Genomic DNA, 12,869 nt, shown 5'->3' with positions numbered 1-12,869 from the left:
GGCACAGTGAGGTGTCCTGGGGCTCAACTGCTGCACCCCAACTAAAAATACTGAGCTTTATTGCCTTCTGTAGATGGTTAGTCCTGGCTTAAAACCAGTATTTGTACTCCTGGTCAATGAACAAAGGAAATACTGAAGTTTCTGTAGCAGAATAAATGTTTGCCACATGTTAGTACCTAAGAGAAGACTTAAATGTTTCAATCTTTTTTGGCTTTAGCCAAAATGTAGATTTTTCCCCCCCACAGGAATGTGGGAATACTTATTTTCATAAGGAGTATTTCCTTACATAAGGAATATTTCCAAAGCAGGGTGTCTTAGGTTGTAAGAAGGGAAAACAATAAATTTTAGTGTAAACAAGGAATATTTAAATATTTGACACACAGAGAAGCCATTTTACTCAGGGAAGACCTTGCATGTTTTTATTAATCACTAATGGAACTAAAATATTGACAGGTTGGAATTTTGGTGACATTTCTTCCCAAATTAGAAAGGATTTGAGCTGAAGGAAGTTGCAAACAAATCAATGTCAGCAAAATGTCTTCAGCAAATTTAGCCCTTGTTATGCAGTACTGGAATGGCAAAATTGTTAATTGCTATTCAAAATTGGTGATCATTTTTCCAACACAAAAATACTTCCATTTCTATGTGTCTTGTTCTATTTCTTGTTATTGAATCTTTAGACTCAGTATTTGAGCCATTGAATCTCTAGATTCAATATTTGAGTTATTGAATTTCACATTCAGTATTTGAAGCTGTGGTGTTATTAATTTAAAACATTGAAATTCCATGCCATAAATACCAGTGTGCCTGGGATGATGAATGACACTGCTCAAACACCAAATTTTTAATTAAGCCAAAGTAAAAATTCCCTGACATAATTTGAGTCCCTTTTTGGATGATCCAACTGTTCCCCTCCTAATACAACTTGAAACTGAATTTAAAACCAGGTGCAGAGCATTTGTGGGAATGAAAGACTCTTAAATGAATCAGAACACAAGACATTCTCAGATGAGCAGCTGTGGAAAACAATAAATAAAACAGAAAGTGAGCTGGAGATAAGGCAAATCCAGGTGATAAAATCATGGCTAGAGCTGTCTAATATAGGGAAATGAAAAATACAAAGTACATTTTAAAGCCCTGAGCTATACAAATACTCATCAGACTTCATTTCCATTTTTGCTTCTCCTAATGAGGAAAAGGTTGATTTAGCTCAGTCTTGCCAGATGAAACTGCAGCTGGGAGTGTTTTTCCATATCCATCAAACTCGGGTTTCCCTCCAGTGTCCCTGAGTATAAATCACTGAGCTTGACTTCATTTCATGGTCCTTGAATTGCTCATCTGCTCTCTTTGAAGAAGACGTTGGAGCATCATGAATTTTACATGGTCCAAGCCCATTGCTCCCCATCTCACTGAGAACAGAGTGCTGGGAGCTCCCTGTGCTGTTTTTGGTTCCATAAATCAGTTCCTGGGATGCAGCCCCAAATCCTTGGACGTGCTGAGGCACAACTAGACGCTGCCACTGGGATTTGTCCTGACAGGCTGGGATGCTCTGGGAGCTGTTCAGGGAAGCCTGGGTTTAACAACAAACACTCAAACAACAAAATAATGAATTCCCAAAGCCAAAAATTTCAGGCATCATAAAACCTTTTCTTCTTAAAAAAGCCCTGGACAACCTAATGATGTAAATATGTTTCATGTGAAGGCTTTGTTTCTTTAAAAGCATTTTGAACTTGAAGTCTAACTATTTTGGGGAAAAAAAAAATTAAGAGTTTTAGGTGACCTCCTTGCTCTCTCCTTGATCAGTGAAGCTCATTTTTTGGCAGGTTTTAAACCACTCTGATCTATTTTTTCCTTTTGCCGTGTAAGAAACCTTCAGAAAAATGGGAAATGCCATGGAGAAACTACTGGACATTGTGACATTGGTAACTACAGAATGCTGCTCCAAATTTTGCCCAAATAATCACTTTCAGAAGCAGTCACTGTGCTTTTAAACAAAAATAATCTGAAAAAATAGTGATTTTTTAAAAAATCTCCCTTTAAAGAGACACTGTAAGGCTTAAGTTTGCATATGAACAAATCTCTCCCCATTGCTCAGAACTCTTTCTTTCAATTAATACTTCTCACTATTTATGCTCTTCATTTAAATGAATTAATTCATTTATTTTCCACTCTTGCACTGAAGCAGATCTGGTCCATTTTTCTTGCTCAGTACAGCTCCCGTCACTCTCCTCAAGCCCTGCTGTAGTTCGCTGCCTGTGTTTGGGAACACAATCATCCCCAAGGGAAGTCACATCTCTTAAAAGCAGGATTTCATTATTCTCATTAACAAAACCCACTTTTTAACACCAAGATGTTTGACTTGACTTCCAAAAAGAAATAAAAAGATAGAATGAATTTGGGATGATCTCTTTTTTAAAACCACAGTTTTGAAATCCTTGCTCCAGAGAGCAAATTCTGTGAGTTCCTTTGCTGAACGAGCAGGGCTTTTTGAGGGAGATGTGAAGACCAAACGAAAGAGTCTCTCACAGGACTGAGAGTCTCTCACACAACCTGATAGCTGAACTGATGCCCCTTTTTCCCAGCTTGTTGCCCTTTTTCCCAGGGCTCCAGAACACAATTCCCAGGCGGGAACATCAAAGCGTGGTGGCAGATTTGCCTTTGGAAGTCAGAGCCTGCTTCAAACGCCTCTTCAAGTCCTGCATGTTGGGCGACTTGGGCCTCACCAGGTGGAGACCTCTCCTCTTCTCCCCATTGCAGCTGCTGCTGCTCCTGCTGAGCTCCTGGCACAACTGCTGGAAGGCCTCGTGCACGCCCTCGCAGCTCTCCCGCGCCGACACCTCGCAGTAGGTGCCACCCAGCTCGGTGGCCAGCTGCAGCCCCTCCTTGGAGGACACCTGCCTGGCCCTCAGCAGGTCGCCCTTGTTGGCCATGAGCAGCAGGGGGATGTTGGCGTTGGGGTGGATCCTGCGGATGTGCTGGTGCAGCGGGCGCAGCAGGCGGAAGCTCTCGTAGTCCGTGATGGAGAACACGAAGACGAAGCCGTCGGCCCAGTAGATGGAGCGGTTTATCTGCTCCTGGCAGCAGATGCTGTCCGTGTCGTCCTGCAAAACAACAACATGGGATTTGCACATCAGGGATCAGCCCCAGACAGAGCTGGATTTCAGCACGGGCCTGTTTTCCCAGAAACTTCTCTGGAGGTACCAGGGAAACTCCCGGTGTTGGTAGCATTGTGCTGGGCTGTCCAACCTGGAGAAATGTAGGGGGATAGAATATAAGAAAATAAAGATAGTGTAGAAAGTAACCTTACCCCTAAGGAGTTGCCCAAGCCAAACCACTCTTTTGCCACAGAGAGCGGTTCGCTCAGTAATAGCTGCTTGTAAGTAGCTCGCTTGGGTTTCAGGGTGGCAAACTTAAATTCATTTTGTTTGGTTTTTCTTGCTAAAGCATGATGCAAGAGGCACAAGGGTTGATCCTTGCTGTTTATAGCTTAGTTTATTCATTATTATTTCACCTTTCCCTTGCGGTACATAGTCTCTATCGTGCCAATGGTGTCTTTTCTATTGCCTATACTGGGACTAGTAAATGCTTTAGTTGAGTGTTGAGTGGGCCAATTATCAAAGATTAGGAACAAGCCTGACTTTAACAGGCCACAGCTGTAACCAGTGAGAAGAAGATGCTATAAAAGAGTGGGGTGGCTGGGTAAGAAGGGAACTGGAGTCAGTTGGCTGCTTTGTGAAGAAGAAGAAAGAGTCAGTGCTTGGAGGAGCTGCTCACAAGAAACACCAAGAAGGTATGGAACTTTTGTGCTAAGGAGACAGCTGTATGGAACCCCTGCGATAAGATGACAACAGAGAAAAGGAGATTCTGGGGGACCTGGTTGTCAATGTTGAGCCAGAAATTACACAAATTCACTTGAAGGCTGATTTGCAGGAGAAGAGCATTTAATATGAAAAATCCTCTCTTTTACAGACAGATTTGACACATCCTACTTGATTAGCTAACTAAAAAAAACTTTCTCGCAAACAGTCCTTGAGAAGAACAGAAAAACAGAGTAGAAAAACACCACCTGCAGGTTGTTTATACTAACAAGTTATAATTTCTACAACTCCCTAAAAAGTCTCCCAAGTCTACTGTGAGGAAAATAAAACCCATTTTCTCACCCTCTGACCAGGCTGTTGCATCCACACCTGGTCATTGTAGCCAAGTGTGGGCCAGGCTCTGTTCCCAGAGATGGGACAAGAGGAAACACCTCAAGCTGCACCAGGGGAGGTTTAGGGTGGATATCAGGAGGAGTTTCTCCATGGAAAGGGTGGTCAGGCACTGGCAGGGGCTGCCCAGGAAGGTTTGTAGTCCCCATCCCTGGAAGTGTCCAAGGAATGATTGGATGTGGCATTCAGTGCAAGGTGGGGATCAGTCATGGGTTGGACTCCTCCCTCCTTTTCCAACCTCACTGATTCCATGATTCTCTCATCCCATACTGCAGGAAAGCAGTAATGTGGAGTGGAGAGGGGTCAGAGCAAACTAGTTGGAGAGAAAAGCCAAAATACTGCTTTGGAAAGTTAGTTCTGAATTCTCTTCTACCCAACAGTCAGAAACTCACTCTCTTATTGTGGATAAAACTGTGATGGGCACAGTAAGAGCATTAAAAATCATCAGGTTTGTCACAGCATGACAAGTGAACATCTGTCTCACCAGGTGACCTTTAGGGCTTTTTCTGATTCTTTATTCAATGTCTCCATGGACAGAGGCTCTCACTAACTCTGTTTGGTGAAGCCTGCCAGGTTTTCCTGCCTTGAAGGTCTCCAGATAGTCAGAGGCAAAGTTCTTTTGAAAAAAAGCAATTTGTTATCAAGAACCAATGACTGGAACTGAAAATCAGCTAAAATCTCATTGGTAATTTGGGGAGCAGTGATGAGTTTATATATTTTTTTTTCTGGTCACACATTTCTTGAGTCCCTCACCCCTCCTATTTAGAGCCCAAACAACCACCAGCTCTGGGACTACAAAGCTGAGTACAGCACTGTAGGCTTGAAAAGGGATCAGCTCACTTGTCAGGATGAAGCTATTTCCAGCTAATCCTCTCCTCTTTGTTACCCTGCTGGGACAGGGATAGCCCAGCCAGAGAGGGAGATCCCTGCTGCAGCCTGCTTACTTTGGAAGAACTGACACTCCTGTCAATGTTTCATTCCTGCAATTACAATTTCTGTAATTTTTAAAATATCCTTTATCCTATCCTTTTGTAATATCCTTTATTTAAGTTGTATTTTATGTAACAAGCATATTCTGTGTACAGCTCTTCATGAAGCTGGTAGAAATTGTGTATTTTAAGGGGAGTTTAACATCACAAATACAGAGCTCATTTTTTTATTATTGTTGCTAAATTCTACCCAAGAAATTTTCATCAACTTCAGTAAGACTAATAGAAAACACATTCCATTATCTAATAATCTATAGAATGCATATGTGCCATTCACATTAATTCTAACAGAATTTAATGCTCAGCACTCTCCCCAAACAGATCACTTTTATTTAGACCTAAACATTAATGATAAAGCCTAACTTCAGAGAGCAGAAGTAGCAAAGAATGAGTAGAACTGATCAGTTTTCTTCTGGGATATCAGACAGTAAAAGAAGAACTACTGACAAGCTCTTCTGTGAGGAGGAGGAAGCAGAATTTCTGAAGGGTCAGAGTGTAAATTAGGCTCAAAGCTTTTCCCAGGAGTTCTGCCAGCCAAGTGCCCTTTGTAAATATTTCATTATTGCCCTCAGAGACACTGGCTCATCACACTTTGAGGTTCTTTGTCTTTGCCAGCTCACAGCTAAATCCTGTGAGCAGTGACATTGGTTATCAGCTGCTCTTGTCCCTCCTCCCCAAACCCCTCACACCCCAAAGCAGAATGATGCAGAGGGATCCTCCCAGCAGCCTTGTTGGGAAGGTTAATGAGAGTGAACTCCAGCCAGGCTGGGGCAGGCTGTGGGAAGAAGGGCAATTTGCACTGTTGGGGTCTGGGTTGTAGCCAGTCTGGGGATAATTAGCCACTCTCCATGTCCTGGAAGCTTCTTTTCACCAGCAAAACCCTTTCATGGCCAAAAAAAAAACCCAACAAAACAAAACTAATTGCACTGGCAAGCTTTGAAAATGGGTTTGGAGAAGGTGCACATTCAGAGAGCCCTAAGAGCAGAAATTCTCCCTCACTCCAGCTAGGCCCACCCAGCAGTGAGATGGATGGATGGATGGATGGATAATCCCAAGTGGAATGCTTTATTCAGGAAATCAAAGGTTAATGGGCTACTTTTTAAATGGAAATCTCTGCTCCAGAATGAATTTTGAAACACACAGGCTTTTGCAGTGTATAGGCCAAGCAGCAATGAATCACCCAACAAAACCACTCATCTGCTTCTGTTTCTCTCTTACAATTTCACGTTTCTGGGGGCTTGAATCCTGAGGGTTTCCACATGATTTCCTCCTGGAACACTGCACTCAGCCTGCAGAGTGCAGGAAACTCTCTTCCTTAAGGATTTGAATTAAAAATCCAGCCTTTTCTCAGTCTTAACCTGTTCTGTTACAGTCCCTTCAATTATTGCAGATTTACCATTTGAAGCAAACAGACACAGGAGGAGATAAGGGTTGCTGTGGGAGATCTTGGAAAAGCACAGACCTTGGACTGGGACAAAGAAAATGAAACTCCTTCCTAACTAATTTAAAATCATTTCTGACTAAGCAACCTCAGCTGTAGGCTTGACTGAATTTTGTGTACCTCTGGAGTCACTGAACTGTAGGACACAGCTTTAATTTAAACAGGAAAATAGCATCTATGTGGTCTGAAAACAGGAGTTAAATCATTCCATGGAACAGAAGAGAGAGGGGATTCCCTTTGTTAAGTGTTTATCAGGCAATCCCAGCGGTGCCCAATCCCCCCCAGCTCCTCTCTGCACGGCAAGCTGGCAAGGCCTTTGTGCTGGTAAATCCCACTTGAATATTTGGAGAGCTTCCACTGCAGCTTTTGTTTGCTTCTGAGTGTGAAGAGCAGATGAGGGCTCCTGCCCTCTGCTCTGTGCACCCTGCACAGCAGAGAGTGGGATTGCATCAAAGCTTTCCCCTTCAACCCACTTCCAGGCAGAGGAGCTGGAAATGGAACGTTGGAAATTGGAGCTTTGCTTATTCCCTTCTGGGAACTCAGGGTGGAAGAGTCCCGTGGCACAGAGATGCACAGGTGGCTCTGTGCAGGTAAAACAAGGGTGCAGAGCTGTCCAGGGCAGCCTGACACATGAGGAGAGAGGTTGGTGTTCCCATCCCACAATATTGGCCAAATCTAAGCCTAGTCTGAAGTTAAGGCCACACCTAGAAGTCTAAGCTTGGTAGTGCAATGAGAATGCCTGATTTTATCATGAAATCTCTGCTTCTGTAGGAATTATTACTCATGAGATTTCCACCATTCATGTAACCCCAAATTTCACTACATTTCCCGTTGCTTTGACACTATTTTCATCCTCTTGTTCTGCATGCAAAGCAGATCTTCAAGGAGAGACAGCATAAATCCTGCTTGGAAAAATATTCCTAGAAAGAGGTTCCTGGTAGAATATTAAATCTAGAATATAATAGAATCATTAAACCATTAAGATTGGAAAAGGTCTTTAATATCACAATAGAATTATAGAATCACTAAGATTGGAAAAGGTCATTAATATCATTGAGTCCAACTGTCTAGAACACTGATAGAAAAAGGAGTGTGATAAATGCTAACACCTTAAAAAAATTAATTAACTACATTTAAAACCAGGGTAAGGAAAGCAGGGCAAAGCACCACAGCTGGAAATGACAGCTGCTGTGAAGCCTGGCCCCTTGGAAAGAAACACTTCCCTAAATCTGAGAGACTTTGGGTGGGGAGGAAGGTCCAGGCTGAGCCAGCTGGGCCTCTGGGCAGGTGAGTTTCCTGCCATGCAGGGACAGAAACCACCTGACAGAAAATAAAACAATCAAGCTGTTGGCAGGAGGGAACCAGATTGTAATTTTACTGCTGTTTAGTAATGTGTTGGAAATAAAATTGTGTTAATTTTGGCTTACTCCTGAAGGAGCCTGATTTAACACCTTCAAGAGCTCATTTTGGTGGAGTTTAAGGTACCTTGATTAGTCTTGGGTTTGAGCCCAGGTATTTTCCTGCTGCTAAGCAGAGTTAATTACAGATGGAAGTGCTGACAATAAACATAAGACAGAAGGGTGTTGAAAAGCACAGAGCAGTTGTTTTACCTCCAATGAGACAAAGGGAGTGTCCTGCACCTGCAGAGAGATCTGTTCCCCATCTATGGTGAACTTCCTGGAATACAAAGCACCTGGGGGAGAAGGAAGATGTCAGTCAGGGTCTGTACCAGGGAACCAAAATGACAAAGGAAAAGTAAAATGGGACTGTGGAAATCCAGAGCTTTGAGGTTTAGGATGTGGAGCTGCCTGTAGGAAAGTGCCTGGCCTGGAGTGTTTGTGTGGCTGTTTGCTCAGCAGTGGGGCTGTGTTTGCTATGTGGGGACACATCCTGAAGGCACAGCCAGGGGGGCTGGGAAGGGCCACTCAGGATTGAGTCACAGACACAAAGCAGGCACATAAATCCCACTCAGGTTTCCAGTCTATACTGTGAACTTTAAATAGAAGTGCAGTTCACTTTTATAATTACAAATGAAGACATCCAGGTGGGGTTGGTGAAAGGAGTGAGTGCTTCCTGCTGTATTTTTCTGAATGCCTTTAAAAAAGGAAAGTGCTCCAGTTTGGGACACAGAGTGAGGGATGGTATACAAATCCCCCAGGTGCTCTTTGGGGTTTGTGTGATTTAGAGCTTGGTTGAAATCCCCAAAGACTGGACACTTCAAACCTGACTTTGGTTAATCTGGAGGACACATATACACAGGCAAGTGTCAGTTCTACTCACCTAGGCCTGATCTAGCTCTGATCTAACCACTGCTATCCTGGGCTTGAACTTTATTTTGTTACTGCAGCTGAGGTAAACAACAATGAAAATTTAAGTCCTGATCTTGTGCACTCTCTGTGGTTCAGAGGTGGTTGTCATTCTCATTTTTCTTTAGAACTTAATACGAGTCACGTGGGGCTGTGAGGAAATGCTAATCCACAGCTGCTGTGTACAGCCCTTCTGTCCTGCCCCAGCACAATTGTCACTGCTGCCTCCAGAACAATGTCAGACTGGAGAAATCCACCCACTGGAGAGCAAGGAATTCACATTAACAGGGAGCCCAGCTAGTGACAGTAATGCCCTCACTTCTGAAAATCAGCTTTGTTTCAAGGAAACAAGTGATTTTATTCCAGTGGAAAAGAGCCTGAGCTCTCAGAGCATTTTCAGCACAAGGAAATTCAGCACTGAATCCCACATTGTCATATTGTGGTTTAATACTGCGATCCAGCCCTGGTGAGGTTTGGTTTGTATTTAAAACCAGCCCTGATTTAAAGCTGTAAAGGTGGTTCTATGAGAAAATACTGCACCCCTGCACCAAGACCAGACAGCTCCTTTTTCCCATTCCATGATGCCCTGCAGAACAAAGAACAGGTGCTGCCAGGCACTGCCCCTGCTCTGCCCACGGATGCTTGGCACAAGGACAGGCAGAGCTGAGTGATCCCAAGGGCAGTCACTGCCACCTGTTCCTTATTGCTGGAATATTCACCTCTCCTGCAGCATGGCCATGGGCCTGGGAGCTTAATGGGAAAAGCATGTGGCTCCCAGCACTGCTCTGGCAGCAATCACTGCACAGCTCCCTGCTCTCGCTTGATGTACAACCTCCCAGAGAAGAGGTGACAGAAGAAAAGGAGCAAAAGTGCAGCCAAGCATCAGGGTTACTCAGGGTCAGGGAGGGGGAGCTGGGAGGAGGAGCTTTCAGAGTGCATTTCCTCAGATCAAAGGTGTCTTGTGCTGCTCCCTCCTCATCCTGAGCTCAGCAAGCATCTCCAAAGTGAAGCATTTTCTGAATTCTGCCCACTTTCACCCCAAAACTGTGCGGTGGCCAATGTATGGGGTGTGCAGTAGGGGTGAGCATGGGGGGTACATGTATCCATCCTACAACACTGGCCAAATCATTCAGTGTTTGCCTGGAACAGTTCACATGAACACACCCTCTGGATTAAACAAGGAATGAATGGTTGCTTTGCTTGTCCTGTGGAGAGAAGGTTTCAATTTCAAGGTTTCCCTGGTTATAATAGCCCCTGAAAGAAGGGGAATGCACAGAAAAGGTTCTGAACTGCATTTACACTCCTCCGAATTCCTCTGCCTTCCCTGGGGTTGCAGGGGGAGCAGCATTGGGTTTAGTTGATGGGTAGGTTGTTCCTTGAGCCTGTGTTTCACTATAGGTATGTCCCCAAGCAAACCTTTTACTCTGATCCTTTTCCATCAGCTTGGGGGGAAAAAAAAACAGCTCAAAGGATCATAAATAATGAGCCTTTGATTTATTGCTTTCATAGCTCGAGGCTATTAACTGAAAATATGCACCTTATGGACATCTAACACCACTTGGCTTCCCTGTAACGTGCAGCAGTCACAAAGCAGAGAGGATTTCTTCCCCACTCCCTGCAGTGCTGCTGGGGAGAGCAGAACTCACCAGTGTTGGCTTCGTAGTCCCCAATAAATCTCTTTGTGAGGAAGCGCACGACCAGGGCTGCAAAACAATGACAGAAACGTGGGTCCTTAATGAGAGAGAGCCCTGAGCCATCCTGCACAGCTCCTGTGGCATCTTCCTGCAGGAAGGAGTCTCACATGGAACCAGGTTAGCCTCTGCATTGCTCACATGTTGCTCTGCAAGTGCTGCTCTCAACTCTCAGCTCTCACAGACAAAGATTTGGGGCCAGCCTGGGATACCCAACACAGAGTTTTTCACAGCTTGTTTTGGAAATGAGCCCTGGGATTCAGGAGGTTGTTTCCCTGTGACTGCAGGTAAAACAATCTGTCCTTTGCTCTGAAATAATTTAGGAGAAGAGTAACAAGGCAGTAGACTGCAGCTAATCCAAATTTAAGCATTTTCTGTCATGCAAGAAGTGAGGCTGATGGATGGAATGGGTCTTTCCAGCCTTAAAACCTCTCACAAAACCCATCAGTGATATCTAATCACACCCAGCAAACAAACTCCATGTGCTCTGCACCCTTGGGTCATGCTGGAGCACCCTGGCTCCTTATTCACCTTAACCTGAGCTGCTTTCTTAAACTTTGATAAGAACATTTTCCTTTTTCTGCATAAAACATTTAAATCCCATCATAGCAACAGTAACTTATATTCCTGTGGTTCTTTGATCTCAGTAGATTCCTAGTAACTTGCAACACCACTTAATTAAGAGTTAAATAAAATGTCTTATTCTGCAAGCAACATTATTTTATAATAGATTTCATTTCAAGCAATAATTTTTCTCACAGTGATACTGGATCATCCTTTAGCACCCTTAAATGAAATTGCCTGTGCAGCTGTCTTCAAGAAACTATTTAAAAATAATATGAAGACGTGGCTGCTTCAAAGCCAAAACAAACATTTTGCTGAATCCCATGGAACCACAGATGTAATAAATCAATCTGCTTTTCATAATTTCTGAAATCATGGACCAGATATTCAACAATGCTCTCTTTACCCTCTTTTCTTCCCCTCTCCTTTGGAGAATAATAAAGGCACATCTTGTACGCTATGATTTGTCTGCAGAGCATAAAACACTTACAGAAAGGAGGATAAAAGCCACCTTTTGGGGTGCGGAAATTTAACTACAGTTAACTAATTTGCTCATGAGCAGCTAGAAGCATTTGGGAGTACAAAACTCGCGGCTGGCTCATGTTGGCTTCTCACGCATCTACAGCAAATCTTACAAATTCTCCTGTGCCTTTTCTTAAAAAGAAAGAAAAAGAAAGAAAAGCAAATTGAAATAGTTAAGCTGCGGTAAATTTCGCTAGTTTGAGTGTGTCTGGCAGGGAAGGAAAAGGAAAGCAGGGCACACACCTGTCCTTACCTGTCTTGCCCACGCCGCTGCCGCCCAGCACCACCAGCTTGATGATTTTGTTGGGCGCGCAGTCCAGCGCGGGGTACTCCGGGATGGGCAGCAGCAGGAAGTTGGTGGAGTACTGAGACATCGTGTCCTCAGGGATGAGGAGCATGCCAGAAGGGATGGCTGCTCGGCCCGGGCGGCGGGAGGAAAGCAGGAGCGCGGCTCCGCGGCGCCCGTCCTCGCCCGGCTCTGCCGGCAGCCAGAAGCGCTCTCATCCCACTGCAGGCGATCTCCTGAGGAATGCGAGAGCGCCCGGCCTCCTGCATCCGCTGCCTCTGCTCAGACAGCGACTTCGCAGAGCCGAGGGGAACTTTTTGATCGGCCCCCGTGAAAGCTGACTCCTGCAGCCCGCAGCCAATGGCGAGGGCAGCGGGACATTCCTGCCCCGGTCCCGAGCGGGCCGCGCCTGCCGCCCCTCACAGCCCCCCCCTCACAGCCCTCCCCTCACGGCTCTCCCCTCACGGCTCTCCCCTCACAGCCCCCCTCACAGCCCTCCCCTCACGGCTCTCCCCTCACGGCTCTCCCCTCACAGCCCTCCCCTCACGGCTCTCCCCTCACAGCCCCCCCCGCACGGCTCTCCCCTCACATCCCTCCCCTCACGGCTCTCCTCTCACACCCTCCCCGGGCCTGCTCCGTTTGCTGCCCCTGGCCGGCTGCTAAAACCCAGATTTTGGGACTTTGCAGCCGTCACGGGAGCGCTCGGAGCGCGGTGCGGTCACGGCCGTGCTCTGCTCTAATTCGGCTGTGAATAATCCGATTCTGCCTGTCCGGGTCCTTCGCCCTTTCCGCGGCCCCAGCCCCGCGCTCTGTTGTTCTCCCTGGGCCCTTCATTGTGTGCTGCCCATGGGACCCCGCTCTT

At 45.3% G+C, this 12,869-nt stretch overlaps 1 protein-coding gene across 1 annotated transcript; it reads right to left on the bottom strand.

Moving 5' to 3' along the window:
- Positions 1-247: 247 nt before the first annotated feature.
- On the bottom strand, positions 248-12,372 carry LOC115914976 (ras-like protein family member 11A-like). The gene is made up of 4 exons (XM_030967884.1): positions 11,975-12,372; positions 10,591-10,647; positions 8,249-8,331; positions 248-3,101 (listed from the first exon to the last, which is right to left on the bottom strand). The coding sequence occupies exons 1-4, from the start codon at positions 12,117-12,119 to the stop codon at positions 2,634-2,636; spliced, it is 753 nt and encodes a 250-aa protein (XP_030823744.1). The 5' UTR covers positions 12,120-12,372; the 3' UTR covers positions 248-2,633.
- Between the last annotated feature and the right edge of the window lie 497 nt (positions 12,373-12,869).

The sequence above is a fragment of the Camarhynchus parvulus genome, chromosome 4A (assembly GCF_901933205.1).
Source record: "Camarhynchus parvulus chromosome 4A, STF_HiC, whole genome shotgun sequence".
Lineage (NCBI taxonomy): Eukaryota > Metazoa > Chordata > Aves > Passeriformes > Thraupidae > Camarhynchus > Camarhynchus parvulus.
This window is presented reverse-complemented; position numbering and strand designations above follow the sequence as displayed.